This window comes from Dipodomys merriami, unplaced genomic scaffold (genome assembly GCF_024711535.1).
Source record: "Dipodomys merriami isolate MVZ:Mamm:240054 unplaced genomic scaffold, mDipMer1.0.p SCAF_33, whole genome shotgun sequence".
Lineage (NCBI taxonomy): Eukaryota > Metazoa > Chordata > Mammalia > Rodentia > Heteromyidae > Dipodomys > Dipodomys merriami.
The window spans coordinates 9484847-9500201 of record NW_027204826.1 but is presented as its reverse complement, the minus strand read 5'-3'; the positions used below and the strand labels follow the sequence as shown (position 1 = coordinate 9500201).

General features: G+C 57.2%; 1 protein-coding gene across 4 annotated transcripts in view; it reads right to left on the bottom strand.

Moving 5' to 3' along the window:
• Positions 1–289: 289 nt before the first annotated feature.
• Otud7a (OTU deubiquitinase 7A) overlaps positions 290–15355 on the bottom strand; it is a 177074-nt gene continuing 162008 nt past the window's right edge. For 2 of the 4 annotated variants that reach the window (XM_070043096.1, XM_070043097.1), the window contains 6 exons: positions 14829–14941; positions 13314–13441; positions 12339–12488; positions 5527–5641; positions 4371–4455; positions 290–2186 (listed from right to left, as the gene is read on the bottom strand). In XM_070043096.1, the coding sequence (XP_069899197.1) occupies positions 651–2186; positions 4371–4455; positions 5527–5641; positions 12339–12488; positions 13314–13441; positions 14829–14941 (2127 nt within the window). In that variant the 3' untranslated portion in view covers positions 290–650. The remainder of the gene's footprint in view (positions 2187–4370; positions 4456–5526; positions 5642–12338; positions 12489–13313; positions 13442–14828; positions 14942–15355) is intronic. The other 2 variants (XM_070043098.1, XM_070043099.1) reach the window with 2 other exon arrangements.

Below are 15355 nucleotides of genomic sequence, written 5' to 3'. Positions count from 1 at the left end.
AAGTGGTGTCATCCTAAAGGGCCACAGTGCGCACGCGCGCGTCCTGCCCGGTTCAGGTGTCTGTCCTGTGTCTGGACGTCCGGGGTGTGTGTGTGTGGGTGTGGGGGGGGACACAGCTGGCAGAGGCTCCGCCCCAGCCGGAGCTGCGCTTGCGCGTTGGGGGCTCCCCACCCTCCCCCGCTGGGTGCTAACCAAAACGCACGCGTGGGGATCGCTGTCTGGCAGAGGTCGGAAGAAGAAGAAAAGGAAAGAAGGAGAAAAAAAAAAAAGGAAAAAAAATAAAAGCATGTAAAACACTCCCTTCTAAAAACAAAGGGCTGCGAATTTCTTTATTTTTCTCGTATAGAGGAACAAAAATACTCTTGCAATGGCTGTTGAGTTTCCACAGGTACGAGGCAGATGCTAGGCTAGCAAACCCACTTTCCAACAGTATGACTTATTTCCTATCCGTCTACTACCTGAGTGGCGTCAGTGTAGGTTCAGGCACCATTAGGAACGTTTACCAAACACGTACACGGGGCACTGACAAGGAGGAGGCGCCGGCCTTTTCGGTGGACCTGGGCATGTAAAAAAGACACACCGACAGAATGGGGGATGGGGAGGGGGGGGAGAAAAGAAAGAGAGGGGGGGGATCGTGGCGGGGGGGGGGCTCAGGGCCGGGCCCCGCGCGTCTCGCGCCGGCGCCGCAGCTCCTCGCGGTAGCAGTAGGAGCAGTAGTGCTCGGTCTCCGCGCGCCCGTAGAACGCGCAGTTCTCGCGCTGGCACCGCCGCTGCGCCGGCCCGGGCCCCGCGCGGCCTCCGCACTCACCGTTCGAGCGCGCGGCCGGCGCGTCGGCGTCGGCGAACTCCAGGCCCTCGCGCCCGGCGCCGAAACCGTTGGTGTAGGTCTGCGACTTGTGATCGGTCGTCCCTGGGCCGGTCCCGGTCACGCCGGGGAGGGTGCCCGGCACGGCGCGCGCCAGCGACTCCACCGTGTTGACGGTGCGCAGGGTGGTGGTGGCGGCGGCGGCGGAGGCGGCGCGCGCCGGGCTGTAGCTCTGCGACGACAGCGATCGGTTCTGTTGCGGGTACGTGGCGCACGGCCGCAGCGCGCCCACCGCCGGGGCGCACGCCTCGTCCCGCGCGCCCGCGGCCTGCACGTGGATGACGCTCTGGCGGGCGGGCGCCGGGGGGCTGCGGCCGGGGAGGGGTCCGCCGGCGCCCGCCCGCCGGTGGCCGCCCCCCGGGGAGGCCACGCCCCCTCCCGCCGCCGCCCGCGCCGCCCGCGCGCCCCCGGGACTCGGGCGCTCTTTGAGTTTGAGCACCAGCTGCGTGGGTTGCGCGGCCGGCGGGCCCGGCGACGCGCGCTCCGCGGCCGGCGCGCTCTCGGCCTCCGGCCTGCGCGGCGCCCGCTTGGCGGTGGAGGTGACCGGGGTGGTGGCGGCGGTGGTGACGGTGGCGGCGGTGGTGACGGCGGCGGCGGCGGCGGCGGCGGCAGCGGCGGCGGCGGCGGCGGCGGCCGCCGTGGCGGCGTCGCGGCGCCGCTGCTCCTGCTCGGCGCTGAAGCGCTCTTGCGCGCTGGTTAGGTAGTAGCCGATCATCTCCTCGTGGAACTGGTGCCGGTGGCTGGTGAGCAGCAGCCCGGCGAAGATGAACTTGCGCTCGCCCTGCATGGCGGCGCGGAGGATGTTGAGGCTGAGCTTCACGTCCGTGCTGTACTTCCACGCGTCGCCCCGCGGCCCGCCGCCCTTGTCGGCCGGCGACGCGCCCGCCGCCTTGTCCGTGGGCGACGGCGTGGTCTTCTCCGACGGCGACGTGCTCGCCGACGCGCCCGGCTCCTCCTTGCTGCCTTTGCGCGACTTGCTCTTCTTCTCCTTGGCGCGCTCCGCCGCGTCGCCGTTCTTGCCGTTGGCCGAGTTGGCGCGGCCCATCTTGCCGTGCACCAGGCCGCCCAGGCCGCCCATGTTCTTCTTGAGCTTGATGCCCAGCGTCTTGCTGAAACTGCCCAGCTTGTTGGCCACGGAGTCCGCGCGGGTCTTGTCCTTGTCCTTGCGCTGCTTCTCCTTCTCCTTGTCCTTCCCGTTCTTGCCGTTATTGCTGTTGGAGTTGCTGCACACCGAGTCGCGATCCGAGTCCAGCGAGTCGGCCAGGGACTGCACGTCCTCCCCCGCCGACGCCGTCGGGGACTCCGGCTGGGCCAGGGGAGCCTGGGGGAGGAGGGGAGGAAGGGCAAGGGGGGAACGGGGTTAGCTGTCCCCCCGCGGGCCCGGGTGATGTGTGTGTCTGAGTGGGTGTGGGTGTGGGGGGGGGCGAGGCTGGAGGCCACCTGTCGAGTCCCCAGAGTGGGAGCGGGGCGGTGGTGCGTGGCACGGGAGCCCGCGGGTCCCCGTCCCGCTGCCCGAGCCGGGCCGCGGGGCCTGCGGCCGCCCGCCGAGCGCGCCGGCGCCGACCCTGCCGGCAGCGCCACCTAGCGGCCGAGCCCGGGCTGCGCTCACTTGACCTCTGACTCTGCCACCGGGAAGTGGAGGACTCGGAGCCCCGGGAAGCACGGGCCGAGCGCCCCCGGCGCCTCGGTACAGTGGAGGGGGCAGCAGGACCCGCCTCTGGCTTTCCACCCTTGGCCGTGCTGTCTGCGTGGCCCCACTTTGAGACTAAGGGATGGTGAGCCACTCCAGGGGTTCCGATCTCCGTTTGGGAACACGGAGTGCTAAGTTGGGGGGCTCGGCGGGGAAAACTGGAGGGGTGGGGGTGGGGTGGGGTGAAGCCGCACCGGGTAAGGACCACGCCTGGGTGGAGGACACCCGCTGATGGGGACCAGCCAATCAGAAGAGGGCAAGGCCTCGTGGAGCGCGGCCGGGGCCAATCAGCGCGGGGCGGAGGTGGGAGGCAGCCTCACCCCCTCGCGGGCCGAGATTCCTTCCTGCCCGCCGCGGCGCGGCTGGGCCGGAGGGTCAGGCCGCCAGCCCGGCTGGTCTGACACCTCGAAGGAGCGGAGGGGGGCAGTTTGCGGGGAGGAGGCCTGGGGAGGGGGTGGTGGGAGGTAGCGGTGCTCCCTGGGGGCCGGCGGGGCCCTTGCCAGAGTGGTCTGCCGAGAACTCTCCATTTGGCCTGGCCAAGGGTCCGGCTCGCTGCAGCGCGGACCTGGGTCCAGCTGCTCTTAGATCCAGGGCTGCCCACCCCTCATGCCAGGGCCGGGAAGGAGCATCCTGGTACACCGGAGTGCTCCAGGCATTCAGTTGTATTCCAGTGCATTCCTGTGTCTGCGTGAGTGTGTGTGTGTGTGTGTGTGTGTGTGTGTGTGTGTGTGTGTGGTGCGCACGCGCGCGCGCACCGGGGGCTTGAACTCAGGGCCTAGGCGCTGTCCCTGAGCTTTTCTGGCTCGAGCACTCTACCCCTTGGGAACCACAGTTCCACTCCCGGCTTTCTTTGGTGGCGAATTGGAGATCAGAGCTCCACAGTCTCCCATGGACTTCGCTGCCTAGGCTGGCTTCGATCCTCCATCCTCAGCCCCCGAGGAGCTAGGATTACAGGTGTGAGCCACCAGTGCTCAGCCTTGGGCCACCTCAGAGGCGGGCTCACACCTGTGCCCTTGGCAGCTGCGGGTGGGAACCCCGTGGGGCCTGATGGCTCCCGGGTGAGGGGGGCAGGGGGGGAGGGGGAGGAGCAGTGCGTGCTCTGAGCGGGCGGCCCGGCGCAGAAACCCCGGCCCCGGCGGCGCCCCGCCCCGCCTGGCTTTGGAAACTGGTGTCTGGGGAGGGGATTATTTGCCAGCACGCCTTACAGATCCCTCTCCCTGGGAGTTCCCCGCGGAGATGGCACACGCAACAGGTCGGTACTTAAAAACGTGAGTCACCCTCTGCGTGGGGTTGGGGAGCAGCGCCCACCCCGCAGGCGGCGGCCTCCTGGGGTAGGCAGGTGGGCTTCCCGCCCGCCCACGGGGAGCGCGCTGCCCGGGCTGGGCGGGGCCGGGCGGGGGCGCTGCAGGCTGGCGCTCTTGGATGCCGGGCTGTGCCAAGGGACCCCCCGCCCCCCCTGTCTATAATGAGTTCCCCTCTGCCGCTGCACACCGTGTTCCGATGCCGGCAGAGATAGTTGGGTGGTGTGACTTGCCTGCGGGGTGTTTTCGGGGTGGGCGTGTTTATTCCCACCTTTCTGTAGGAGAGGACGAAAACATAATCCCCTGGCGAGCACACGCGCGCGCGCTCGCCCCGGGTTCCTACAGCTGTTCCCAGCCAGGGCCAGGGGCGCTGGCCACGCCCGGACTTGGGGCGTCTTTGCCGGGCAGCCAGATGGTGTGGGTGTGGGGGGGACGGGGGCGCGGGGAGCCCCGCGGACGGCGCACCGTGGCCAGGCCGGCGCTGGGGTCGGGGGTGGGCGCACGCGAGTCTCACCCTGGTCTCCGAGGGGATCCGGACCCACGTCACGTTCATGTAGCTGTGGAGAAGGTTCAGCTTGGCTTCTAGCGACAGGATGAAGCTGATGTAAGAGAAGACTGAGTGAAAAGGCCGGAGCTGGCCCCGGACGGAAGCACAGACGCACGGACAGACAGGGGCGCAAGGAAGGACAGGGCGGCCTTCTCCTCCGGGGGAGCGCCGGGCCACCCGCCCCCTCTCCCTCCTCTAACTCCTTTCCCTCTCCCCTTCCTCCTTCTCTTCCTCCCCCTCCCCTCCCCCATCCTCCCCCTCCCCTCCCCTGTCCTCCCCCTCCCCCTATCCTCTCCCTCCCCCTGTCCTCCCCCTCTCCTCCCCCATCCTCTCCCTCCCCCTGTCCTCCCCCTCCCCTCCCCTGTCCTCCCCCTCCCCTCCCCTGTCCTCTCCCTCCCCCTGTCCTCCCCCTCCCCCTGTCCTCCCCCTGTCCTCCTCCTCCCCTCCCCTGTCCTCCCCCTCCCCTCCCCTGTCCTCTCCCTCCCCCTGTCCTCCTGTCCTCCCTCTCCCTCCCCTGTCCTCTCCCTCCCCCTGTCCTCCTCCTGTCCTCCCCCTCCCCTCCCCTGTCCTCTCCCTCTCCCTATCCTCTCCCTCCCACTGTCCTCCCCTCTCCTCCCCCATCCTCTCCCTCCCCCTGTCCTCCCCCTCCCCCTATCCTCTCCCTCCCCCTCTCCTCCCCCTCTCCTCCCCCATCCTCTCCCTCCCCCTGTCCTCCCCCTCCCCTCCCCTGTCCTCCCCTCCCCTCCCCTGTCCTCTCCCTCCCCCTGTCCTCCCCCTCCCCCTGTCCTCCCCCTCCCCTCCCCTGTCCTCTCCCTCCCCGTCCTCCTGTCCTCCCTCTCCCCTCCCCTGTCCTCTCCCTCCCCCTGTCCTCCTCCTGTCCTCCCCCTCCCCTCCCCTGACCTCCCCCTATCCTCCTCCTCCCCTCCCCTGACCTCCCCCTATCCTCCTCCTCCCCTCCCCTGTCCTCTCCCTCCCCCTGTCCTGTCCTCCCTCTCCCCTCCCCTGTCCTCTCCCTCCCCCGTCCTCCTCCTGTCCTCCCCCTCCCCTCCTCTGTCCTCCCCCTGTCCTCCTCCTCCCCTCCCCTGTCCCCCCCAGGGCGCGGGGACGGGCGGGCGGCTCTTACTGCGCCAGCCTGGCGTTGTCGTTGTCGTCTTTCCCCCACTCCCAGTCCTTCCCCGGGTCCACGGCGAAGTGCAGCGGTAGCAGCTTGTGTTCCGAGTCTGTCAGGGGGATCACGGCTGCAAGAGAGGAGACTCGCGTGGCGCCCAGGGCCAGCTGGGAGGGGGGGTGGCTTGGATGGAGGACCGGTGTCCCGGGAGACAGGCGGAGCGCGGGGGAGCTGGAGCTGGAGACCACATGCTTCCCAAGTGGTAGTTACGACGGGGAGCTGGGTTTTTTTGTTTTTTATTTTGTTTTGTTTTTGCTCAGGGCTGGTTGCTCTACCCCCTAAGCACACCCCCCGCTTCCAGCCTTTTGCTGGTTAACCGGAGATGAAAGTCTCATGGATTCCTCCCCCCCCCCCCCTTTGAACTGCCATCCTCAGGTCTCAGCCTCTGGGGTAGCTAGGATTCCAGGTGAGAGCCACCAGCCCCGTGCTAGAACTGCGTGCTAGAACTGCGATGATATCTCCAAGAGCAGTTGGAGGCTTCATCTGGACCCTGGGTATCTTTGGATCTGCTGGAGGGCGAGCGCCCTTCTAGGCATCTGCCTGTTATTTCTAAGGTGTGTGTGTGTGTGTGTGTGTGTGTTGCACTGGGCCCGAGCACTTTGCCCCCTGTGCGTGGCCTGCTCCCCTGCCCAGGGCGTCAGTGCCTGGGATCTGGCAGCTACCCGCCAAGAGGAAACTCAGCGGTGCTGGAAACAGATCAGCGGTTTAACCAACGCGTCCAAAAGCCAGGGAAGGAAGGGCAAACAAGAGGCAGGGGAGGTGTCCTGCAGGTGTCTGCTAGGAGCCCCTGAGCTGATGTGGGACCCAGGAAGGGGGGGGGCAGGGTCCCTAATGTCTCCTTCTAAGGGCGCTGTCAGGAGTCATCAGGAAGAAGTAGGATGAAGAACCCCCAATACACCCTCCTTCTTGGGGGCCTCCACCCTCCCTCATGACAGGGAGAACTCCCAACACTGGCTTGTCTGCTAAGGAAACGGAACATTTGACTCAATGCTGCCCTCTAGTGTCACTCAAGAGAAACAGCACAAATGACCTTTTCCCTCCCCCATCCTCACCCCAAATGAGGTCAGCCAGAGCAGTGCAGGATCGGGTTGGGGGAGGCTCTGCCTTGATGTGTCCACTCTTCTGGGATGGACACACCCAGAGAAGTCTGCAGGCCAGCTCAGGGGCCGGCTTCCCTGGGGTGATGTCCAGGAGTCTGTCCCATGGTTCCACGAGTCACTACACACGCATGGAGGGCTGGGCCTGGCTTCCCACCCGGGAGTCGGGGTGGGTGAGACAGAGGCTTTCCTTCCCTGTTCACTGTGGCCCACGTGCTAGATCAGCACAGCTCCCTGAAGTCTGCAAGGACTACTCTGAGAGTCCGGGATGAAGACCCAAGAATTAACATTCCAAATACCCATCTCTCCTCACTCTGAAAACAATCAGGCAGTGTTAGACGGCAATAATCTGTTGGAGGCAGTTCTTGGTGGGGGCAATGTGGGCAGTTCAGGTCTGGCTGTCAACCTCCTTCGGGGGTTGAGCTATGACTGCACCCTCCCTCCCCCTGCGCCCTGGCATCTGTACCCAGGGACTGTGACGTGGGAAGGTGGTGGGGCGTGGCTAGGGCTGAGGCTCCTCGCCCCTCCTCCCCTTCTCCATCTGTGCTGCCTAGAGAAGAAGGTGGCGACAAGGCGACATGCGTGGGTCTTGGATCCCTGGGGGGAGAGGAGCTGCCTGTCAGCCGGGAACACTGGCAACAGACTTTTATCTGCGTTAGAGCCCAACCTCTTCTGTATGAAGTAATGATCTGTTCCCGTTTTGATTTGTTCCCGATAAACTAGGCCATCTCCATACCCCCATCTTCCTCACCTCCCTGCTCAAGGGGCTCAGGGGAATTCTGATCCTCAGTTGCTGTGCTGGAGCAGAGGTGCTGCTGGTCTCAGCAACCAGGAGGTGGTGAAATACCTTCAGATGCTAGTGCCTGCCACCTCCAGGGGTCCCCGCTACCTCTCAGGCCCTGGGCAAGATGCTAGAGGTATCTGTTGGAAACTGGTTACACTCAGGAGATAAAACCAAAGCTTTCTGGGCTGGGAAGGTGGCTCAGTGGCAGAGCGCTTGCCTCACATGCATGAGGCCCTGTTCGATTCCTCAGCACCACATAAGCAGAAAAAGCCGGAAGTGGCTCAAATGGTAGAGTGCTAGCCTTGAGCTGAAGAGCTGAAGGACAGCACCCAGGCCCAGAGTTCAGGCCCCATGACCAACAGAGCTTTCTTAGCTGGGTGCTGGTGGCTCACTCCTGTAATCCTAGCTACTCATAAGATATACTGAGGTCTAAGGATTGAGGTTCGAAGCCAGCCTAGACAGGAAAGTCTGTGAGAATCTTATCTCTAATTAACTACCAAAAAGCCAGAAGTAGATGCGTGGTTCAAGTGGTAGCGCTCTAATCTTGAGCAAAAAAGCTCAGGGACAGTGCCCAGGCCCTTAGTTCAGGCCCCAGGACAGACAGACAGACAGACAGAAACACACACACACACACACACACCCCAACACACACACACACACACACACACACACACACACACACACACACACACACACACACCAATACCAACAACAGTAACGGAAAACCACAAAGAGCCGGATACCAGTGGCTCACGCCTGTAATCCTAGCGACACAGGAGGCTAAAATCTGAGGATCGCAGTTCAAAGCCAGCCGGGGCAGGAAAGTCTGTGTAATTCTTATCTCCAATGAACCACCAGAAAACTGGAAGTGGTGCTGTGGCTCACAGTGGTAGAGTGCTAGCCTAGAGCAAAAAAGCTCAGGAACAGTGCCCAGGCCCAATGTTCAAGCCCCATGTTGACAACCCCCCCCCAAAAAAAAAGCCTTCTAATCTCTGCAGAGGGCAAGCTCTTTGCCAGTTGGAGGGCTCCAAGGACCTGTACTAGGGAGGATGCATGCTAGGGAGACCCCCAAAACAGGCTTTCCTCATGAGTATTGACTTCACTGAGCATTTCTGTCATTCAGGGTGCAAGGTGAAGATCCCCATTGGAAACCTGGCCTCACCCAGGGAGAGGTATAGCCAAGTGGCAGACTGCCCTCTGGTGGCAGCTATTAAGAATAGCAGATGCTTTCAAGAGTTTTGTTTCTTTTCTTTCTTTTTCTTTTCTTTTTTGGTCTCTCTGGTATCTTTTCACCCTGGAAACATATAGGCACAATTTCAACCTAGCTTGAACATAGTCTGAATACTTATTTTCTGAAGAAGAAAGAGCGTTTTTGTGTGAGACATAAAAAGCCATGTCACCATTACAAGGCAAATTCACAGCTTGTCTTAAACAGACCAGAGAGCAGAGGCTCCAACATAATTCAGCTAGCTCAAAAATCTAAGGACAGGCAGACGCTTTCAAGGAGAGACAGACATGAGCTTAAGGGGGGGAGAACTCAGCTAGAGGTCTGGAGGAAGAATTCAGCTAAAACAGCTGAACTTGTAAAGGAAGAATATGGGCCACTGAGACAATATAGACCCTGGCGAGTTAAGACATAAGAAACTTGCATGCTCTGTCCCTGGGCCTTACATGCTGTTCACAAAGAAGATGGACAAGAACTCTGAGAGTGTCTCTCAGGTTCTTGTCCTCTGCAGTAAGGAAGGAAAGCTTCCGGGGCAGAGGTTGAGCTACAGGCACCAAGTTCATTGGGACAGTGTTCTCTTACTGCTCTGATGAAGCACATCTGTCTGTCTTAGACAGGTGTAGTATCTCTATCCCTTAGGAAGGATGACATCCTGCAGCTGTCTTGACTAGACTGATTCATACCTGGACACTAAAAGCCAAATAATAGGTGTGTGTGTGTGTGTGTGTGTGTGTGTGTGTGTGTGTATGTGTGTGTGTGTGTGTGTGTGTGTGTGAGTGAGAGAGAGAGAGAGAGAGAGAGAGAGAGAGAGAGAGAGAGAGAGAGAGAGAGAGAGAGAGAGAGAGAGAGAGAGAGACTATTTCCAGGAGTAAAATCGATTTACACCTCCGTCTTACTATCTTTTAAGATGGTGACTAGCTTTCAAAACAACAACAACAAAAAACTATGAGGAATAAGAAAGGAAATATATAAAACACAATGCATTGATAAGACACAAAGCAGTGGACAGAACGAACTTCAGATGTGACACAGAGGTTGAAATGATGGGGCAGACAATTAAAAATAACCAACAGAGCTGGGCACCCGTGGCTCACACCTATAATCCTAGCTACTCAGGAGGCTGAGATCTGAGGATTGCCATTCGAAGCCAGCCAGGGCAGAAAAGTCTATGAGACTCTTATCTCCAATTAGCCACCAGAAAACCAGAAGTGGTGCTGTGGCTCAAGTGGTAGAGTGCTCGCCTTGAACTGAAGAACTCAGGGAAAGCACCCAGGCCGAGTTCAAGCCCCACAACCAACAACAACAACAACAACAAAAATCCTGAACAAAAAGTAACCAACTGGTAAGTTAGAAGCTGACAGACAAGGTGGATGCCACGGAGGATTTGATGGTTGGTTGCAGCAGAGAGGGGAAATCTCTTACAAGAGAATCAAATGTGAGAAATGAAAACCTAACACAACATAGCCTAAGAATGGCTCTGAGGGGTTGATCATTGACTTCCCACAGCTCAGTAAAGAATCTGTGAACATCAGGATGGGTCAATGGAACTCACCCAAACTGAAATACCAAGAGGAAGAAGCGGCGGGAAACAAGAGCTGAGGGCAATGACCAAGAGCCTAAGATCTGTGTGAATGTAGGCCCAGAAGAAGTGTGAGAAGACAGGAGAAATGCTCAAATTAAGAATGACCTACAGCCTGGTGCTGGTGGCTCACCCCTGTCATCCTAGCTACTCAGGAAGCTAAGATCAGAAGATCACCGTTCAAAGCCAGCCCAGGCAAGAAAGTCCATGAGACTCTTATCTCCAATAAACCGCTCAGAAAACTGGAGTGGCGTTGTGGCTCAAGCGGTAGAGCGCTAGCCTTGAGCTGAAGAGCTGAAGGACAGTGCCCAGGCCCAGAATTCAAGCCCCATGACTGACAAAAAAAAAAACAAAAAACAAAAAAAGGGAATAACCTAGGAATTTCCAAAATTACATAGCTCACATCATGGATCTAGAGGCTAAGGAAACACCAAATATGTAAAATAACAATAAAATATCTTTATGCATAGCATCTTAAACCTTGTGAAAACCAAAGACAAATAGAGAACATTGAAGACAGAAAAAAAAAAAAAAGACACATACAGGCAAACAAAGGTAAGTACAAGAGATTGTGTGTGTGTGTGTGTGTGTGTGTGTGTGTGTGTGTGTGTGTGTGTGTGTGGTGTGTGTGAGACAGAAGATACCAGTCTTTTAAGGGATGAAAGCAAAGCCTGCTGATTAAGAATCTTATACTCATCCAAGATGAAAAAGCTTTTATGAAGGAGACATAGAAAGGGTAAATGTTTTCTCTTACATATACATACATATATATATATGTAAGCATATGCAGGGTCATATATATCTATACATATAATTATATACATCTAGAAACGTTAATTTAAGTTTGGTATATGCATGTGGGTGAGGATTCTAATAGTGTCACTCCTTTGAACAATTAAGAGTTTGACAAAATGAGTATCAGGAAGCTGGAATATGTGTTGGTGGTGGGAGGGGAGATGAAGGGAGGGAGGAGATGAATGGAGAGAGGGAAGGTGGGCAAAAACAGTCATAATATTCAATGTACACAGGTGAAAATGGTATCAGGAAAATTTGAGGGACTGGGTGGGGTCGGGACATTGATCAAGATGCATTGTACTCACAAACTCATGCTGAATTCAAACTCCTCTGTACAACTACTTAAAGGTAATAATACGTTAAAAAAAAAGCTTTCTCAAACAAAAATGAGTAAGTTAATTCCTGTCAACTTACACTAGAGGAAATGTTAAGAAGAAAATTCTTACAACGTCAGTGCGGGGGGGAGGGGGAGAGGGGGAAGGAGAAGGATTGGGATTGGGGGGGAGGGGGGAGGCTGGGAAGGGATGTGAAGGGTAAACCAAAGGAGGAGGGTGCAATGCTTGGTAAGAAATGTACACATTATCCTGCCCATGTAATTGTAACCCCTCTGTACAGTATGTTCACAAATAAAATAAAATTAAATTAAAAAAAAAAGAAGAAAATTCTTCAGGTAGAAGGATTATGGTACCCGTTGAAACTTAAATGTTACATAATTAAGGATGATGGAAACGGCTGGGTACCAGTGGCTTTGTAATCCCAGATACTTAAGAGGCTGAGATTTGAGGATCATGGTTCCAAACCAGCCTGGGCAGAAAAGTCCATGAGACTCTTCTCCTCATCAACCACCCCAAAGCCAGAAGTGGAGCTGTGGCTCCACCAATAGAGTGCTAGCTGATACCCTCCCCCAAAAAAAGCCCCAACTAAAGTTCAAGCCCCAGTACCAGGACAAACAAAAGGACAAAATACACACTCATGAATACACACCCACATATATGTGAAAGGGAGCAAATAGTGAAGTCTCTCTGAGAGTGGTGGACTCATTTGTTTGGTACTTAGATGAAACCTTGTCGTGGATGCTGTTGTTTATAGAAAAAAACATTTGCACGTGCACACGCGCGTGCACACATACAGAGTCATTTCATGCAAGACCCACGATTGCTGGGCGTGCAGTGTGTACACAGCTGTGCACCTGGAGGCCGTTGGCCAGTCCCACTTCCTGCCCTCCTCCTCCGCCCTTCCCAGGGCCCGGCCCCACCCTGTCCCTGCCTCTCAGGAGCCAGGTTGTACCTTGTTCTCGTTGCTGGTCTCTCTGTTCCATGGACACAAGGGCTGAGAAATGTGCTTGATCGTAGGCCAGGACCAGAGGGGAGCAGTGGCATCGGTTTGGGGGCACCTCCAAGGGCAGGTAGATCCCTCCAAATGGGATGGGTGCAAATGCTGCCGACACAGTCAGGGGTGAGGGCGTGAGGAGGGACACAGACCTTGTGAAGACTAGGGTGGGGGTGTTTCCATGGCAACCTATGCTGGGCCTGCCGACTGCCCTGAGACTCACACAGAGCCCCCTGGTGGGGACAACACTGCCATCCAAGATGGCAGTGCACTGACGTGCATCGATGCCCTACCTGGAAATCTATGATTTCTGGGACCTATGTCTTTCTTAGGATTCACTGAAATGTGTGCCAACAAAACTGTATGTATGCCGGGTGCCGGTGGTTCATGCCTGGGATCCTAGCTATTCAGGAGGCTGAGATAGGATCACAGATCAAAGCCAGCCTGGGCAGGCAAGTCCGTGAGATTCTTATCTCCAATTAACCACTCAGAAAACTGGAAGTGGTGCTGTGGCTCGAGTGGTAGAGCGCTAGACTTGAGCTGAAGAGCTCAGGGACAGTGCCCAGGCTCAGAGTTCAAGCCCCACAAGCGACAAAAAAAGACAAGGAAACTGCATGTGTGCTGGGTGCCGGTGGTTCACCCCTATAATCCTAGCTACTCAGGAGGCTGAGATCTGAGGATCACGGGTGTGTGTACATTAGGGGCCCGATTCCTGCAAGGCAGTCCCTGCTCCCACCAGAAGGATAAACGAACAAAAAGCAAAAACAAAGCAGAACAACCCCCTCCCCCCGCTACCCCCCTCCTCAAACCCAACCCATCCCTACCACCAAGGAAAACCCCCAAACGCTTGGAATGATGGGAAAGATGCTCAGTGACCCTCTGGAGCTTAGGCATCATGTGCTGCTAGCTATTTTCTAAGCGGAACTTTCTTACCTTCTCCTCCTGAGTCCCTCAGCATTGTGTCTGCTACCACGACTATGGGACGTCTTAGTATATGGGCTAAGACGAACACGTGGAACTCCTCCAGGCTCTCGTACACGGGATCCTCAGAGTTGTCCACACTAGGCAACAAAGCAGAGCAAGGCCATCACTGGTCCAGACCCGGAGGGGAAACACAGAGGACTCTGTAGAGGGTCTGAGCTCCTCTTCCTCAGGATCCTATCTCCACAGTCCTGAGCAGCCATGTCAACCAAGGCCAGTAAACACACCATCTACCTACCCATGGTGAATGCCAAGTCCTAGCTCCCTAGCTCTCTTCTAAGTCGGGATGGACTGGAGAGCGGTGAGGGCCGCCATTATGACGAATCTCTGTACGTAGCTCATCAGAGAGTGTGGCAGTTGGGGCAGGGGTGTTTCTCTGGGGTGTTTAACAAGGGTACAGTGGGGCCTGGCAGGATGGAGTCTCTTCTCCTGCTCATCTCCACGCTCCACAGCATAGACTGAAAGCATCAACCCTCAGGACTCCAGGATGCCAAGAGCATCAGAGTCTGACCGGCGGCATCCATGATCGTGAACGCCTGAGGAGCCTTTCAGGAAATGCCCAGATGGAAGGGCAGAGGAGGCCTGGATTTCAATCCTGAGAGGTGGGGGAAGGAAGTGGCTCGGAACGTGCGATCTGTCTATGCAGACCCTCCCCTGCCTGGGTCCTCCTGGCTCCTGCTGGGGCTTAGGGAAAGAGAAGGATGGAGGAACTGCACCCACCCTCTCCGGGGATCCTGTCTTCCAGTCCAGGTCCGCCAGACACGAACATGAATGGAGTTCCTCTGGGAAATGCTGGGCTGCTTTAAGGATCTTTTGTTTTCATTGTGACTTGAAGCCACATTTTTAAATAAGTAGGGGAAAACTCAAACCCAGCAGCCAGAGTCTTCAGAGCCTGGTGTGTACAATGGCGCTGTGGGCATGAGCAGTCCCAGGTCCCCTCCAGGGCATGTGGAGCGTGGGCACGCCTGTCCTGAAGTGTGCTGCCACCTTGTTCAGAATGTAACACTTGCTATAAGAACATATACCAGTCTCACAGTGTAGCGGGGCACCAGTGGCTCATGCCTGTAATCCCAACGATTCAAGAGGCTGAGGTCTGAGGATTGCAATTTGAAACCAGGTTGGACAGAAATGTTGGTGAGACTCTTATCTCCAGATAACCACCGAAAAGCTAAAGTGAGGCTGTGGTTCAAGTGGTAGAGTGCTAGCCTTGAGTGAAAAAGCTAAGGAACAGTGCCCAGGCCCTAAGTTCAAGTCCCAGTCTGGTGCACATGCGCATACACACACAAACAAAAAAGAAAATGCTGCAATGCTAATACAAAGGGATGTTTGAAAGCTACAATCTTTCTGTCGTCTATACGTGGCGGGGCGGGGAACCATGTTCTTACACCTCTTCTTTCAACATTGTTCTAGGCTGTAGGTGTCTAAAAGTTTGAGGTGTCCTTTGGGGAGCACAGAGGTAGTACTTACCCCCCTCCAGAGCCTCCGTTCTTGCTGAAGTGCGTCCGTGGCTCGCTGGATGCCAGCTTTAGTAGCTCAGTCCACTCTCGCTCCCACTCCTCTTCCGTGTACACCAGCCCTGACTGACGCAGAGGGAGATGGGCTCAGGAGGGGGCTGGCACTGCAAGACCTTACCATCCTCTCTCTTTCCCTCCCCAGGTAGTCACAGTGGATCATCTGCACCGATCTAAGTCCCATTAGGACCCAGGATTGATGCATCTATCATTGATGGTTCCCTCCCTTGCTAGGACAGTGTGTTTTCAGAAGCCCCATTGAATTTCAGAATTGTTGTAAGTGTACCCATCCACAGTGGGTCATTTCCGGGGGCAGGGATGAGAGAATATTAGCTTGGGGGCTCAGATGCAGTCCAGCGACCCAACCAATGGGAGAAGCACTGAAGAGAGGTGCACCCAGTAGGGAAAAGAATGAAGCAAATACATTGGTTTATTCATCCATCCATCCATCCATCCCTCCATCCACCCATCTATCCATTCCTC